Source organism: Corvus cornix, chromosome 1 (genome assembly GCF_000738735.6).
Source record: "Corvus cornix cornix isolate S_Up_H32 chromosome 1, ASM73873v5, whole genome shotgun sequence".
NCBI lineage: Eukaryota > Metazoa > Chordata > Aves > Passeriformes > Corvidae > Corvus > Corvus cornix.
The window spans coordinates 37613320-37631966 of NC_046332.1; the positions used below are offsets into that span (position 1 = coordinate 37613320).

Here is an 18647-nt window from a genome sequence, read left to right on the forward strand (position 1 = left end):
GAGTTCCAATCAGAAGGAAGAAGAGGCAGCAAGGTTTTGGCTGTACTGCGCTCACCTTGGCCTGCCTTTCGCATGGTGAGTGTCCCTGGAGCTCCTGGCTTTGTGGTTTTCTCAAGCCTAACCCTAGGCGTAACCCTAACCCTAACCCTAGTTTGAGCCAGGAATCGGGCATTGGGCTGTGGCGAGTTCCAAGCAGAAAGAAGAAGAAGGGAGCAAGGTTTTGGCTGTGTCATGCTCATCTTGGCCTGCCTTTCGCACAGTCAGTGTCCCTGGAGCTCCTGGCTTTGTGGTTTTCTCAAGCCTAACCCTAGGCGTAACCCTAACCCTAACCCTAGTTTGAGCCAGGAATCGGGCATTGGGCTGTGGCGAGTTCCAAGCAGAAAGAAGAGGAAGCGTCAAGGTTTTGGCTGTACCATGCTCACCTTGGCCTGCCTTTCGCATGGTGAGTGTCCCTGGAGCTCCTGGCTTTGTGGTTTTCTCAAGCCTAACCCTAGGCGTAACCCTAACCCTAACCCTCGTTTGAGCCAGGAATCGGGCATTGGGCTGTGGCGAGTTCCAATCAGAAGGAAGAAGAGGCAGCAAGGTTTGGCTGTAGCGCACTCACCTTGGCCTGCCTTTCGCATGGTGAGTGTCCCTGGAGCTCCTGGCTTTGTGGTTTTCTCAAGCCTAACCCTAGGCGTAAGCCGAACCCTAACCCTCGGCTTAACAGGATATCAGGCATTGGGCTGTGACGAGTTCCAAGCAGAAAGAAGAAGTGGGAGCAAACTTTGGGCTGTGCTGCACTCACCTTGGCCTGCTTTTCACATGGTGAGTGTCCCTGGAGCTCCTGGCTTTGTGGTTTTCTCAAGCCTAACCCTAGGCGTAACCATAACACTAAGCCTAACCCTTCTTTGAGCCAGAAACTGAGCACTGGGCCCGAGAAAGAGAGAGCAAAGAAGGAGAGAAGGGGAATGGGGGAAGAAAGGAATGAGAAAGAGAAAGGAAGAAAGGAGAGAAGGGAAAACACACAAGAAGCAAACAACAAAGAGAGAGCAACGAAGCAGTGAAGAGGAAGGAGGGAAGAAGGGAACGAGAAAAAAAGAGCAACAAACGAGTGAAGGGAAGAAGGGGAAGAAGGGAACGAGAAAAAAAGAACAACGAACGAGTGAAGAAGGGGAAGAAGGGAACGAGAAAAAAAGAACAACGAACGAGTGAAGAAGGGGAAGAAGGGAACGAGAAAAAAGAGCAACGAACGAGTGAAGAAGGGGAAGAAGGGAACGAGAAAAAAAGAGCAACGAACGAGTGAAGAAGGGGGAAGAAGGGAACGAGAAAAAAAGAGCAACGAACGAGTGAAGAAGGGGAAGAAGGGAACGAGAAAAAAAGAGCAATGAACGAGTGAAGAAGGGGAAGAAGGGAACGAGAAAAAAGAGCAATGAACGAGTGAAGGGAAAAGGGGGAAGAAGGGAACGAGAAAAAAAGAGCAACGAACGAGTGAAGAAGGGGAAGAAGGGAACGAGAAAAAAAGAACAACGAACGAGTGAAGAAGAGGAAGAAGGGAACGAGAAAAAAAGAGCAACGAACGAGTGAAGAAGGGGAAGAAGGGAACGAGAAAAAAAGAGCAACGAACGAGTGAAGGGATAAGGGGGAAGAAGGGAACGAGAAAAAAAGAGCAACAAACGAGTGAAGGGATAAGGGGGAAGAAGGGAACGAGAAAAAAAGAGCAACGAACGAGTGAAGGGAAAAGGGGGAAGAAGGGAATGAGAAAGAGAGCGCAACGGACGAGTGCAGCGAAAAGGGGGGAAGAAGGGAACAAGAAAGAGAGAGTAAAGAACACTCATGATGAAACAGCGGTTTATTTCAAGCAGTGGGCATGACACAATTGATTTGAGTAAAATGGGGGTTTTTTTCTTGTTCTCCCAGACGAACTCACCTCTGGAAGAAAATTTACACCTTTCCACATAATGATATTAAATAATTCTTTAAAAATTCATCCAGGATGGTCCAGTTCCTTCAGAAGCAAACTGAAAAAGCTTCATAGTTTAACCATTAATCTCAATGTGCTGGAGATACAATCTTACCATGTAACAGGCTTGGCTAAGGGCTGAACCATGGGCATGATGTCCAACCTTCACCCAAGCAGATGCAGCAAACACGGATCCAAACTATATTTGCGAGAAGTGTTTTAAATATGTAAAATTGGGGTAAATACTTCCAACATTATAAAAATTCCACCCTGCCAAATATTTCAAAGCACTGAGGTTATCTGGCATTCAAATACCACAAACACCAAGGCAGTATCCACACCAAACTGCACCTACAATCTGTTCTATTGCTTCCCAAATCCAGTGGGGGCTCTTGTCCTATTCCTTCTATTTGTGTGTGTTCCTAGTTTCTCATTTTGCCCACCACAGTGATGCTTAGTCCAACTTTCAATCCTATTTCTGCCTAGCTAGCTAGACATCCAGCTCCCACCTGCTTTCAGCATCCACCAAAACCAGTCTCCAGCTCTAGGCTGGACTTTTAACACAAGCTTAGCTTAGCTCAGCTCACCCCTTGTCCACTTAGTGCACAAGGTGCTCATCTGAGTTTTTAAAACAACAGCTTTATGTCAGGATTTATGAAGTATGGTGGGATCTTCCAACTTGCTACTCCAAATACAGTGAAATCCAAGCAAAGATGAAGAGATGTTTGTCTCTTGCAAATGAAATAGAAAAAAACCAGAAGAAGCAGAACATGGAAATACAAAAATGCAAAAGAGACTGCAATCCTAAGTGTCCGAAAGTGAGCAAGTAAACAATGAAAAGCCCTAAGCAACACAGATGGGCTTTTGGGAGTGTGTTGTATCTCCGGTCATTTGTCAAGTCCTTACTTAAAACAAACTTTATCAGATCCCCAGGTCTGCTTTTTCAAAAAAAAATTCTCATATACTCCAACAACAAAACAATGATGTAGTTTTTGAGTAATCGAAAAGCCCCAAGAATTAGTAATAAGTGATTTTTCGTGTTTTCTCTTAGAAAGCTAATGTGTTACTAGCAACACAGCTGAAGCTTCTCTTCTCAGAGAATTATTTTCAAGCAAGCAGATTGCCTTTAATCAGTGTACGACCTCTGAATGGTCCAGACATTACAACATATTCCATCACTGATATTAAAAACATTTAATTTCTAAAATTCAATTTAAAAGATTTTGGATTTTTACTTTCTATTGAAGAAACGCTTTCTGAATCATTTTAGGACCCATGTTCTGCAGTTAGTGCAGCTAAGTGAAAAGTGAAGATATTTAAATTAATTCTGTTTAAAACCAGTGTTTCAATGAAAAATGATAAACAGAAGATTAATGTAAGCATGGGAGCTTACACAATTGTTGAAATTGGTGAAAAAGTATTACAGTTACTGCATGCATACAATTTGTAGAAACCACTTGGAAAAAACCTGAATGCCATTAGGATAATACAACATATCACACAACAGCCTGGCAAATATCAAACATTTAAGAGCAAACTCTTAACGTTACTTTTTTGTGCCTTGCAGCAAACAATTTAATATTGTCAAATATCCCAGTAACACCTGTAACACTTCAGCAGCTCCATTTTAGAGATTCATATCACAGGTAAGTTTCAATGGCATAAACTAGATACAATTTTACTATACACATTTTTTTTCAAAGACATAAAGATACAGCATTCTAGTGTTACATCTTTATATGTATCTTTTGTATATATGTATCTTTAGATATATATAGCTAATTTCCTTTCTTTTTCTACTTCCTTTTCTCCAAGATTGTTTGCCAGTTTTCCCTTTTCAGACTACACAGAAATTACAAAGGTTAATGATAAAATTAAGAAAAAACCCATGGCTGAATATCATTAAGTCATTTATAATTTTCCCAAGTCGAACAGGGAAATATGCCTTTAAGCCTATTCATTCTCTTCAGGCACATACATGAAAATATCTCTCACCTATAAGGCCTTAAAGCCTTTGGCTGTAAGCAACACCTTGGATCTACAAGATTTTTAGCTTTTCAAATCTATTGGGATATCATTACCAGGGCAGGTGATAAGGGGCACATAAAGGGCAACAGAGAGTGAGCCGAAGTTGAGGGCCTCATGACAGCAAGGTGTGGTTAGGACTGGAGATCCTACTGGTGACCTTTTTGTGTCCTGGAGAGGCACTAAAAAGCATTTTGAACCTTGAAGCACTTTCATCTAGATGTCTCTCAGGTATTATAGGATTTACTCATCTATCCTCAATCTTAAAATCTTAACGCCTTGATCACTTGAAGCAGAACACAGGCTATACGATGCTTCAGAAGACATGCACTTCGACATTCAAGAAAACTTTTGGTTTTGTTGGTTTTTTCTTTAATTTCACAAAGCAGATATATTTTCAGAGCAGCAAGTTATTAGATTGATGGTATTTCCCTTTGCTTACTGTAGTAATTAAATTGCACTGACATTAAACTGTTTTTCTCAACAGGCTTGACCTTAAGAAGGTCTCACTGGATGTTAAAGTTTTCTTTGATAACAATCCTTAGGTGTCATCCAGCACATTAGTTATTGCATTCAGCAAGAGAATGGAGACAATAAACCAAATCTCTTCTCTTTCATCAATACTTTCTCCTAAAAAACAGGGTTTAGCATTTTTTTGCTTATTTAGCAGTTTGGATTGTTTTTAAGGAATTAACAGCTCATTTCAATACAAATGGTCAAGTCAAGAAGCCAGCTTTGTACTAGAAACAAATTTTTTATAACATCTTTGAGAAAAGGTTCCTACATTATTGAAAACTTTGGCTGGGAGCTGTGAAGGCAAAGCTACACTTCCCTCACAGTTCATTACCTTCAGAAGTATTGATTCCTAGGTGAGACCACACTCACCATTCAGTGTCAGCTCTGGTGACTCCTGCTAGCACCAAGATCTCAACTAGTTGTGAGAAAGCAGAAAGTAGGAGGGATGGGAAAATTAGGGGACAAGCAAGAAAAACAATACAAGTAACAAGCAGTGAGGGTAGAGATGCAAAATTGCTTTGGAGCATTATCACCTAAAATAAGTGGCACTTCATGAACTCCATGACCAGGCATCCATGTTTGTCAGTGCTACTTTATGGATACAGACCAGCACACCTTCAGGCTTAAACCTGAGATCAACAAAACAGAGAAAGGATTTCTCCATGATAAGCGTGTACTAAAGATCACGTAGATAAATGCTGACAAATCTCATCAATGTGTGTGTCTCACTTAAAAATTTTTATTTGAAAAAGGTTTATTTTCCAGTTGGCAGCTTTAGGGTATTACTGGCAAAAGATATGGTTGTCAAATAATTGGTCACACCTACTAAAACAAATGTGGTTAAAATACAAATACAACATTAGCTTCACTTGTTCATAAAAGTCAAAATGTAGTGAATTATTGAAACAAAATTTCAGGTTTGCTAGCCTCAGGAAAAACAAACAACAAAACATATATTTAAGGGGGCGGGTCCCAACAAAATGTAACAGCAAGTTTTTTACGGATGTTCTGCACATACTTACAGGTTGAGAAGACTAATAGTGCTCTTGCCACAAGCTCACTGAGGAACTTCCACTTCTGCCTCACTCTGGAGGTGACAACCGGAATGAGAATCTCTGCAGGGACGTAGAACTGAATCGAATAGGTCACAAAAATCCCAAAGGAGTACAGAATTTTTACAGATTGATACAACCTGTTGAGAACATTTACAGACATGTGAGTATGTAAGTTGCAAACTCTTCATAAAAAAATTTGCTTGATAATGGCACATAGGAGATGCACGTATACATATATATGAAAATGTATTTTCCCCACGAATATAATATTTTATGAAATGAATACATGAATATAATATTTTAAGAAAATTCTGCCTAAGAAATTGCAGATGATAAGCCAACTAGAGTAAATCCTTCAATAAACATGAAGTACAGACACCCTTACCACGATTACTTGTGGCTGAGTAAACAAGTGGCAGAGAATTATCCATGACTCCAACGGTTTTGTATTTAGATATATTTTTAATTCATGCTGCATAAATTACAAGCATTCATCATAGGTCTGCTTGCAGCCAACTGACAGAAATTATGAGTCTCTTTGTATGATTTTCTTTCTATGGACATTATCAAAACTTTGGGTGAGGGCTTGGTTCATTTGCCATGGGGTGTTGTGTGTTCACAAATGGGAAAGGGAATATTTCTCATAAACAACCTGTTTTAACAGAAGACGATGCCAAGCAGACCAAGCTCTGAAAACCTTGGTTTTTGCTTCAGTCCTCAAAAAGACGCTCAACTGAAGCAAAGGCAACATGCATAAGTAAGAAAATAAAAAACAACAGCAAGAGTAGGGAAAGAACAGATTGGAACTCAATCTCTGTATCCCTCAAAGTCTGGCAGGGGTCACTCAAAGCATTCTTTCTTTGAGTATCACAGTCTGTATCTGCACTAGTAAATAAAATCCAGCCAGGACTGCTTTTGGCCCTCTATCCTGTGGCCAAATGGCACAGCATGGCAAACATTGTATCTGTACAGCTCAGCTCTTTTCCACCATAATTTCTATGATTCTATGATATGAGGAAGAAAAGAAAAATACGCTTCACCTAAAAATACATTCTGACTAATAGGTCCTAAATCATCTGTATCAAAGGTTTGACCATTACTGTACACAACTCAAGGAAGCTCCAAAGGCACATTCAAATGGACAGAAAAACTATTGCATTAATTTACATGTTGACATCATGGTGTAGCTAGTTTAGAAGCTGCTGCTTTTGTGACACGCATCTTTTTGACTGCTGAGGAGCTTTTAGAAACTTATAGGGAACAAGAGCTCTGCATGACTGTCCTTATTCCAGAAGCTTAGATAGATTGTAACTGGTTAAATTTTAGCTGACCAGCTACCCACAATTCACCTCTAATCCTCAGGCTTCAGACTACCCTGAGCCTTTACAAAAGTAATGTCTAAAATATATTCAAAAATAGGATTCAAAGCTTAAACACACAGTAGTTCAAAGTAAGCATCTCCATTACACTATTTTTCTACAGCTCTGTGAGGATTAAAAACTTTCCAAATTAAAAAATACTTTTTATATTACTGCTGTGATTTTACTAGTAATTTAGTATTATATTCCAATCAGAAAAAGATGGCTCCTTACGCTACCTTTTAATAAAAATCTAAATCATTCATATGTGCTAAACCTCTTTTCAATTCTACATTTTAGATTTCATGATACCTTTTTTAAGGGTAGAAACATTGGCAAGTAGTGTAACAAAACTTGCAGAACAACAGTGCTAGACCAAACAGGGCAATAATTATGCTAAGTTTTCACTTAAACTAGTCCCATGTGAAGTCTTGTGGAACTTCAATACACTATAATGTTTGTATGGTCATTAACCTTTGGGATTCACAGTAAGGGAACTCCTGCACAAAGACCGTCACTTGTATCTCAACAAAGAACAGATGGTGGAAAGAACCTTCATATTCAGCCTCAACAAGGTAAGAATGCAACCCAGAAAAAAGAAGAAATTTTTACAATGAGGGTAGGGAAGCTGTAGATGCCCCATCCCTGGAAGTGTACATGGTCTGGTTGGATGGAGCTTGGAGCAACCTGGTCTTGTGAAAGATTTCTCTGCTCACGGCGTGGGTATGGGAAGAGATGATCTTTAAAGATCCTCTCCAACCCAAACCATTTTATGATTCTATGAGACCCAAACCAAGGACACTACCAAGTACTAAAGCAGAATTTTCTATAATTTGTATCTGCAAATACTGAAAACTACTCTTTAAGTCCATTTTCAACATAGTCTAAGTAATAATTAAGCTGAGTGACAATTTGTACTTCCAAACACCATCTAAAATAGAACAGCACCAAGTCATTTATCCAAAAGCAGCAATCTAGCAGGAACTTTTTAAAAATATGAGCAGTCCTCTATTTAAATTCAACTTAAGAACTTAACCAGTCTAGGGCCTGTGTATGCCTTCCAGCCAACGCATCTGTGAGGACATCAAATAAACTCAGAAAGCAGCAGAATTTTAATTTAATTTTCTTTATCAGGAAAGGCTTATTTTTAACACAGGGGTTGTCCAGCTGGAATTAAACACATAAGCCAAGTCTCACTACTTAGATACATTCCAGGCTCTTTCACATGACTGTCTTCTTACAAAAAAATTCCTCTGCTCCTTGCATTTCTCTAGTTCAAACTGGCAACTTACTGGCTTTTTATGGGAGGACCAAATAGCAGAATACTGTCCTACAGTTCACTGGAAATTTGTTTTGCTAGCCCAGTTAATTGCAACCGTTTGTCCCTCAGTACTGTACCAGGTAGGCCCACAGTCCTGCACAGCAGCAGCATCGTACATCACAATCCCTGAGCGCATCACTGAGCTGCTTCTCCTAATTTTGTTTGGTGCTCTGGGGGACTATCCAGGGTAAGACAAAAACAGATGACTTTGTTAACTGTAGATATGTGCCCTGAGTAGCTTTGAGGTTATTACACTTAAAATGCCAATTCCCAACCCTATAGAGCAGCAGTTTCCATCTCTTTTATTATCTGTTTCCTTGCATTAGGCCTGCAAAGCCATCAGGACAAATATCATCATCATCACATCTGCACTGTAGCCAAGAGCTATTTGAAAACTCGTATGTGAACAGCTCTGTTAGACAGCAGGGATGCAGGATAAAGTGCATTCTGTTGCTTGCATGAGCACAATAAAAAGCAACAGTGAGTAGAAACCTTAGCTTATTCCACATTCCTCTCACTCGTTGTTTTTTAAGAGCACTTCTCTTAAAGCACAAATAAACCCACAGCTACCAAGCTTTTCACTAATCTTATAAACAACAAGCACTGCCATATAATATTAGAAATGGAAGTATTTTTCCCTTCAGCTGCATCACATAAAATAGATACAACAAACATTTGCAGATTTCTGGGGGTTTTTTTTAATGTCATACAATTACAGAATGGTTTGGGTTGAAAGAAACCTCCAAGATCATTCAGTTCCAACCATCCTGCCATGAGTAGTACCTTTCACTAGATCAGGTTACTCAGACCCCAGCCTGGTCTTTAATGCTTCCAGGGATGGGGAGTCCACAACCTCTCCGGACAACCTGTTCCAGTGCCTCACTGCCCTCACAGTACAAAGGTTTTTCCTAATTTCTCATCTAAACCTTCCCTCCTTTAATGTAAGGGCATTCCCTCTTGTCCTATCACCACATGCCCTTATGAGAAGTCCCTCTCCATCTTTCTTGTAAGCCCCTTTCAGGTACTGGAAGGTGCTGTAAGGCCTTCCCAATGCCTTCACTTCTTCAGGCTGAAAAGCCCCCAGCTTCCTCAGCCTGTCATAGGAGAGGTGCTCCAGCCCTCTGATCATCTTAGGTTCTCCTCTGGATTTGCTCCAACAGGTCCACATCCTTCCCCATGCTGCAGACCCCAGAGCTGGACACAGCACTCCAGGTGGGTGTCTCCAGAGCAGAGCAGAGGGGCAGAATCCTCTCCCTCACCCTGCTGGCCACACTGCTTTGGATGCAGCCCAGGACATGTTTGGCTTCCTGGGCTGTGAGTGCACATTGCCAGGTCACACTGAGGTTTTCATCCACCCATACCCCCAAGACTTTCTCCTCAGAGCTGCTCTCAATCCACTCTCTGCCCAGCCTGTATGTGTGCTTGGAATTGCCCTACCTTGCACTTGGTCTTGCTAAACTTCTTGTGTATGTATGTACAAAGAAAGGATATAAATTTATATGATGAGTAATATCCCCCAAAAATAAGAACCCTGGGAAAAATAGGAAGAAAGAAAGAAAGAACAAAAAAATCCTATAAAATGAAAAAACATTAAAGCCCAAATCTCAGTTTTTACAACAGCAGTATAAAACAAAAAGCAAACAAGCAATAAGAAATAGATGAAAATTCTAGCAATGAGAAAAACGTTCATCCTTCAGGACACATTTTTTATACTTTCATGTATTAAACATTGGAATCAGTCTGGCAATTAAACAAAACTTCTTAAGAATATTAAAAACACATTGTTCACATTGACTCCAAGGAATGAAAAGGAAGAAAAGAGAATGAAAAAGTAACACTTAAAAATTAAGAACATTCTTCACATGTGTTCTCTTTTTCAAAGAATAAAACAGTCGGCATTCAGTTCATCAAAGCAGGGGGTTTTTTTCCCATAAGATTTCACTACGTTAATAAGCTACTACAGCAGACATTGAACAAGAAGACGCAAGTGTATAACTTGTAAGACATTATTTGATCAGAATGAAAACATTAAAATACTTTTCAGTTTTAGCACTTGCGCACTGCTGATATACCTAATTTTAGGCCCATCAGACAAACATACTAAAAAAAAATAAATTATATTAGAGAATAGTTAGAGTATATCCATCCACAGACTGATACAAAACTAACAACACAGCAGTTGAAACAGTCTTCATCTTCAGCATGTGACATGTGCAGCCCTCATAGCATTAAAAAACAAAAACTAAATAAAAATTGTAGTATCCTTGAGACACAGGCAAACATAAGCTTCATTCTTCGGCTAGGAAGTCGTTATCATACATTATCCATGGACTTGCACTACAAACCTATTCAGCTTTGATGTCTTCTACTCCATTTGTTAACCTGTTAAGCTCAGTGATTACACTAAAAAAGGGCACTACATTGCCAGGATATCCAAGGTAAAAGTAGCTGGTTTCAGAGCTGTGTGATAGCTTGTTGCAAACGGCATATTCCCTCCCTCAACAGTGCTGGAACTAGCTCCAGCTAGAGACGGAATGACTTACAGCATCAGTGATCGGTCTCCATATGCAAGTCCTTTTAATAGGCAAGAAATTGCTGGCTAGGACCACAGCTCTGCTGTGGATACATTAAAAGTCTGAGCACCCTGATGGCACTGAGGCATGGAACAACCTTTGCAACATTTCTGCCCCCTTGGTTAGGGCTTTTCAATCACAGAGGCACTCACCACTTATCCTGTGGCAGGTTTAAAGTTATGCTGCCTTTGACCTCATCTCCAAAGCGCAGATACCCCAGGGTGGCCAGTGAGATGTACAATGTCATGACTATTCCCATGCCAATGTTCAATGCCTGGGGGAAACGTGTGCTGTCCTTCATTCTGTTTTCCAATGGCAGTACCTGGAAGTAGAGGGAGAATCAATCACATTTTATGTCCTCAGAGTAAAACTACTTGTCTCCCCTCTTTCAATGCCAGCTTCCAAAATTTAGGTGATTTTATAAATAAACAGCATTATTCTACCATTATTTTTTATAGCCTGGATGGTCACAATGTTTTATGCACCCAATAGAAGTATTCCATTTTGAAAAGCACCTTTCTTGGTTGGAAAACAGCATCAGCGTGGAAACATAAAGCAATATTTATAGCTTAGAAAAACTGTCAAGAGAAACTTATGGTGTTCTGATGAAAATACATAAGCAATATGAGTAACATTAATTTTCCTTTCTAACAAAATTTTTCAGAATCCAAGGATATTTCTCCTATTTCTATCAGGCATGCCTGCACTGTCAGCCTCCATCCCAGACAAACCTATTGGCACACAAGCTCAGCCTCAGCATTCAGCCTCAGCTCTCCCAGCAGGGAATTTGGAGTCCATGACTACTGGAATGCGGTCCCATGCTCTTTTTCACCTCTCTGACAGAAATAGGGCCAGGCACACTAAGCACTGCTTTTCCTGAACATATTGGTTTGAGCTTCAAATACAGTCAAGCCACCTCACCGGGTTTGCCACCACTTCAAAGTGAAGACACAGGCGTTGCAACCATTACTGCATGAAGTCTGCTGGAGATTGCCTTTTACTTGTACTCTACAGCATTCAGAAAAATACACTCAGTAAGTTCCAAATTAAGTTTTTAGACACCCAGATAAAATTTCCAGGTAAGGCAGTAAAACCAAATGACAAGCACACATACTGCTCTTCCCACCTTCAATTTCACCAGCAAAACAGATCCTCTTACATCACTAAAACACCAGCTGAAGGCTCCTAAACATGCATACTTTCCCCACCTCTTTCAGAAGAACTGTACAGTCATCTCAAATACTCAATATGGGATATAGTCCGAGATTAAGACACCTAATATTGTATGTCTACATCTAAGTGAAACATCTAAGCTTCTCTAATGAATTTAAGTAATGAAAATCTAGGCAATACAGACAGCGGAATAAAGCTCACAGTTCAGCTTATCTTTCAGTAGACATACAGGTTATATTTGATGAACAGTATGGCACTGTTAATTAAAAAAGCTTGTTATCCCTGGTTAGCACGTAGGTCATATCTAATATAGACAAACAGTCTCAGTGCAATAGGGTTGCCCTGGAAAAGCTACTGTTCGTCATACAAAATTGCTTTTTAATTGACTGAATATTTACTATTTAAGCAATGTGAGTTACGAAAAAAACAGATTTCATCCACTAATTAACTAACAAATTGATATATCTGAATTGCTGGCATATTATTTTCTACAGGGTAATTACTCCTTTCCTCTTAGTCACCCACTGACATTTACTTCCTGACTTACAGTTGCATTTCACCACTGCCAATCCATCCCACATGGCCCTATTTCTCCCATACTTGAAATCCCAAAGAAGTAATTTTACACTTGGGAACCAAGAGGTCCCTAAAAATGTGCACATTTAGAGGCAATTTTCATTCCTGTTCAATTAAAATACATTATACATCTTAACTTCTTTATATATTTCAGAGCCTCCACTGCTGATGTTGTTCCTCCAAAAAAGAACCTGAGCTTGGACTGTAACTTGATCTGGTGGGGAATGCAAAATTTAAAGAAGAGTTTCAAAAGTTAAATCAATTTTTAAATGACTGTTGAGCAGCAGGAAAAATACAAAAAGAGACATGTGGTCTATAACAGTCTCTGACCAGGATATCTGCCTTTTTAATCTTTTTACACTTGAACAAAGTTCTTTTCACAGGCAGACAAGATTATCATAGAACTGTCTATCTGAAACTTAGCCCGTAAATGGAAGTAAAGCACCAGTGGTACATACATGTTCATTGTGCTTGAGTCCAAAGGAAGCATTGAAATTTTCTTTTTAAATTTCTAACTATACTGAATTTTTCTATCTTTAGCATTTAAACCCAATCATTTTAGCATTTAAACCCAGAAGACCTGCGTTTCTCCAAGAAAACAAAAATTTTAAAAAAATTTAAAAGCAATTAAAAACCATTATAGGACAATGCTGTTGAGCATACACATTCTGCTTTTTAACTATCCACTACATCAAATTAACTCATTAAATGCAATGATATCATCTCCTGTATACTTACGAGTAGATCAGAACAAAATACACCCATTTAAACTCATGTTCTCACATCACCAACCTCTCTTTAACACTACAACTTTCATTTATTCTGAGTTTAAGGAAATGATACACTAAAAGAAATTGAGGATAATAATACTGTTGGCAAGAGACACATTAACATGTAGATCTTGAAATTATATTTAAAAATGGTAATTCCTCCCTGCTTATCCTTGAGCTAGTATCAGGACTACATGTGCCTCCAGCCTGAATGGATGAGAATGAATGCAGTCTTTCCTGCATCACTCAGTCCAGGTGAGAGTGTCCCTTCCCAGTTCAGCACAAGCCTTCCCACGGCTCGGTACCTTCCCTGAGCAGCAGCAGCAGCAATCTCGAGACAGTCATCACTGCAGGAGATGCTTCCCTCAGTAAAACTGACCCCCAAAGGAATTATGTGAAGAACTTGAGCCAGGTTTTGTACAGTATCCAGTATCACCTACTCCAGACAAGCTGGAAAGTTCTATAACTCATGGGATTAACATGAAGTGGAGCAACAACCAATTGCATGCATGTTACACAAACACCCAGCTCCCCAAGATGTTGAAGTCCATCGGGATCCAAAAGATCAGTGGAGTGCTCACAAGGAGACAGAGGCTGCTAGGAGATACAACGAGAGCCAGAGCTTGTTCTGAGACTGAGTCACTGGCGGGTAGCTAACGGATAGATTTTCACTGCAGAATTTCTTTCCAGTCCCTGCACAGTTCCTCTTGCAATGACTTCAGAAAACCAAAACACTTCATCTGAATGCAAGAGACAAGGTTCTTTTCACAAATGCTTCTTAGTTTTGGTTTTAATGCTTCCTTTCTGGAACCAGGAGGTGAGATGAGTTAAGATTCAGTTTCAAATACATATTTTTTAACCTTTTTTTTTAATGACTCTCTTCTGTGCTTCTGATTTCCATGCTGTGCTTCCTTCAAGCTCTTTCTCCCTCACTTCACACTGTTGTAGCCCTGTGAAATCACATATTTTAGACTAAGCTTATGCTTCTCATAATTTCTCAATTTCCATCCTTTTTTTTCCTCCTCATTGAATAAACTCTCTATCATGTTTCTCTGTCACCTGCTTCACGGATTTTTTCCTATAATTTTTGAGACACTTGCACATGTCACTACTATTATCTTCCTTGAAACTTAATATTAAGTTCTTTTAGTTACAATCAAACTTTGGTTTCTTAAAATTGCAAAACAAGCACAGTACCTCTTGCTTTCATCCACCAAATAAATTCAACAGTACCCATAATTTACTGGCAAAGAATCATAATTGAATGTTTGAAATAACCTGGCTAATCTGATATCATCCATTATGCAAAGTTCTTTCCCCTTCATTTCAAGCTGCTTGAAGTAGGTATAAACATCCCCAATAATATCACTGCCTCCTCATCCCTTGCCTTGAATATCCTGCTTCACTCACAGCAAGTAAGCTGCAGGGGACTGCCTAATTTTAATCAGAAATCTCTACTGTACTTTTCATATAACTGCACCAAAAAAAACCCACAAGAGAATTCAACCTGCAGGTAACCAAATAAACTATTATTTAATTTTCATAACCACTGAAAGCTAATCTTGTAATGGATAGTTTAAGAGCAGACATGCCTAATGTTTAAATACATATAGTCATTTTTTCATGTCTCAGGAAATACCACTAAAACGGCCATCTTTTATGCCCTGCACTTTTAAAATAAGTATTTCAGGTAGACAGCTATATAGAAGTTTTGACTGGCTTAAGCTAGAGACAAGTCAAGAATTTTGGAAAATTAAAACCAATATATTTATCAATTTACTCAGGGAAAAAAATCCATCTGTAATCATGCCCTACAGCAGCAAAATAAAGCTCTGTTCAGTCAAAGCAAAAAAGCTGAGGAAGCTGGTATCAAAGGTATTCAAGGTATGTAAACCTAAATTCTACTACCTAACCTCCAAAGACAAAATATTAAATTCTCAGCAAACCAATGCAGCCCAGGCCTGGCCCATTCCTTCTTGTCTGCAGAAGGTAGCAATGAATTCATCTGTTCACTGCAAGGTGGATTTACAACCACACAGCCTACGGGGGAACCGTCTGCAGAAAAAGTATAGTTATATCAAGTAAAATAATAACAACAGCATACATCATTATTACATTGTTATGTTTGCTTGCCCATCCTTGTCCATCTTGTCTCTCACTGCACGGAAAAAGTCTCATGCAATATTTTGAGCAACAGGCTTCTATTCCATCACTTTTAGACACATTTTTAAAGCTCACTCTCTTCAGTAAGCTACAGAACACATCACTATTAGGAACACGTACAATAAACAATCCAATTTTCCTTAACAGATCCCTCATGACTGCAAAAAAAGGGCAGATACTATTACCCAAGGAAAAATGCAAGCGAAATGGTGACTGTACATCAATTTTTATAGTCAAAGTTTTATATGAAATAAATAAATCGAGAAGACAAGTTCTCACTACAGAACACAGTACCTTCTGAAATCTGCTGAGCAATTCCAATCACTCCAAAAACCAATCTCCTTGGATTCCAGTAAAGTCCCTTTCCACTTGTTTCACCAGAAAAAGAATTACTCACATACACAAAAAAACCCACACCCAATCTACTGCCCTATTCTGATGGCCTTGATTTAACAATGCTTGAAGGAATTGTGTAAATCTTACTTAGCTTGCCATCCAAACCTTGCATTTTCTCCAGAGGTTCTTTTTTCTTTTTTTTCTTATGTTCAAGAATTTATTTATCACTTCATTATTACATTTATTTAATCTTTAGCTTGCTCTGAAACTTAACAGAAGTTCTGCAAGTTTGTGTATTATCATGTCCTATGTGACTTTATTTGTGAACAAAATCCAAAAAATTTCTCTTCAGTGTAAACTGAAAATGATAAAGCAGCAGTTCTGTTCAGTCACCAATATTTTTAAATATTTGTCCTGTCAAAATCACTGAAGTGTTATATGCTTTGCTGGCCTTTACAATAGTATGTAATTTTACCCAGCAAAAGATGTATGCTAATAGAAAATTATGTTTCTAGTTTATCAGACAGCTCCAGCCCCCACTCATTTGGACCGAAGCCTACAGACTATACAGTGCTACGGTCTAACATGTTCTGTGTAAGTTACGCTACTCTCAAAATTTACACCAGGTAAGTGATAAAAGAAAAAATTACTTAGAAATGCAAGTGTTGCTAGAGGGTATATTTCAATCTACTGAAATAACACATAGAGATATAGTACATGATTGTGTATTTCTGGACTCTTTCTGGCTCAGGAGGAAAAAAATTAAATTTCCCAAAGCTGCAATGGCACTTAAATGTTTATTCCAGCCAATGATCAAACCCACATTGAATTTAAGTCCCCTTAAAATAAGTTACAATGATTACTAAGTTCTCACCTATCCCTACCTGCTTCTTCATAGGCAAGAGACAAAACATTTACAAACTTCAATCTGTTTCAGTGCAAATGGTTTAAAGTAAAAGGTCTTCCCAAAAGGTCTTTTGCCTTTTATCCAAAATGCTCTTCCACACAGATGTTGCTTTTGTTGCATGTCCCTTTAGAAGCTAAGTATACACATAATGCAAGGTCCTACATGGGGCTGAGCAAATTCATGACTGCAGAAGTGAAAAAATAAATTATAATGGTTTCCACTGAGGATTAATGAGTTTGACAGGAAATAAATGGGATTAAGGACCTACAAAATTTTATAACCCTAAATACAGGAATTTCTCTGTCCTGGGATAGGGAGCCTTGAAAATACAGTCATGTACACTCCTGGATCAACAGTTAAAAACAACAGGACCCCAACACAGAAAGTGTTATGCACGTCACATATTTCATTTTACACAGCCATCACTGAAAAAAATAGCCATCCAATTCTGAAAAAAACCCCACTCAATCCAAACAGAAAGAAGAGAAGATACTAACGACTGTAGTTTCCCTAGAACAGCTCCATACCCTTCGGCTTGACTTGGGAGCCCACCGCCGTGACAGCTGCACTACTCAACACCTTTCCTGTGAAGCACTCACACAGCTCAAGCACAAGCCAAGTCAAAGAATACACAAAGCCAAGTTGAAGAACACACACCATATCACTTCCTGCTAGAATCTTCTCGTTCCAAATGCCTTCACCATTCCAACATTTTTCCTTTCCACCTGTCCCATTTCTTTTAGGATTCTTTTTTCTGCTGCCCCTGACAAATCAGTATGATTTTTCAACCACAATGTTTATTAGGGAGCCATTACTGATGCCTGCAGAAGTGTTCAGCAGTACATTATTAGGGCTCTCAAATCTTGGAGAACATGTATTAACAAAAAAATTAGGTTTAGGAAAACTATCCTTCAGTGAACATTCAGGAACATTACTGAGTTTAAAATTCCTTTGACAAAATGATAGGTCTGTTAATACCTACTATTTTCAGCCATAAAATAAAATAACTTTTTTTTCCCAACTGTTGTCTCCATCATGCTTGATTCAATAAACGTAAATTATTCTATGATTTACAATGGATTTAACTTAAAAATAAATATGTCGGCAAAATATTTAAGAGGTAAACTAGAACTTAAACTTTATTTGTTACAGAGATACAAACACACACACACTGCAATGCTACTGTCATCAATGAAAAGGCTGCACAGAGCCTATTATTGATGGTAAAGTTAAGATGCTGCTGATTAAATGAGAGACATGAAAGTCTAAAACCAAGGATGTAAGCATTTATTCTAGCTAGCTGCTCTCTCCAGGAAAAGTTACTAACATTTCTGCATCTTCAGAGTTATATTCAAAAGCTTTGTCACATCATGAAGACTTACATTCATATATTACTTAGATAATTCCATACACTGCAGGTAAGTACTCACTCAGAACATAACAGAAGGGAAATCTTATCCAACCATAACAAATAAGTTCACAAAAGCTGCAGTTTAGAAGACCTACAGAATGATGGGCCAGGGGAACAAAAAATCCGGCTCCAGAAAAGCAAAAGAAACTACATAAATATTCCTTCCTGAAATTATTAACTATGCTTCTTAATTATATGTAATATCAGCCTAAGTAGCGTGTGTATCACTCTGCCCCTACTTCATGTATAATTAAGGCAGACAAGTCTTCCATCTAAGACAGGGTCACATCTAACAGGAAAATTGGCTTCTGTGCCTCACTGAAGCCATGTCTCAGACCCCAAAACCCACCTACCACAAGCTGGCAAGGCAGAGCACGACAGCTTGGCACTCTGTCACTCTTGCTCTTTGCCCATTCTCCAAAGTCACCAACCACATAATGATTAAGAAAAGGTTCAGGCAAGTAAGCAGTAAACTTAAACACCTTTGTTCTGCGATTGTGTAAACGCATGCGTATCTTAGG

At 38.9% G+C, this 18647-nt stretch overlaps 1 protein-coding gene across 1 annotated transcript in view; it reads right to left on the reverse strand.

The window, feature by feature from the left end:
• Nucleotides 1-18647, reverse strand: part of SLC36A4 (solute carrier family 36 member 4) — a 79016-nt gene that overhangs the window by 30678 nt on the left and 29691 nt on the right. Inside the window, 2 exon segments of the mRNA XM_039563210.1 lie at nt 5506-5675; nt 10943-11112. Of these exon segments, the coding sequence (XP_039419144.1) occupies nt 5506-5675; nt 10943-11112 (340 nt within the window).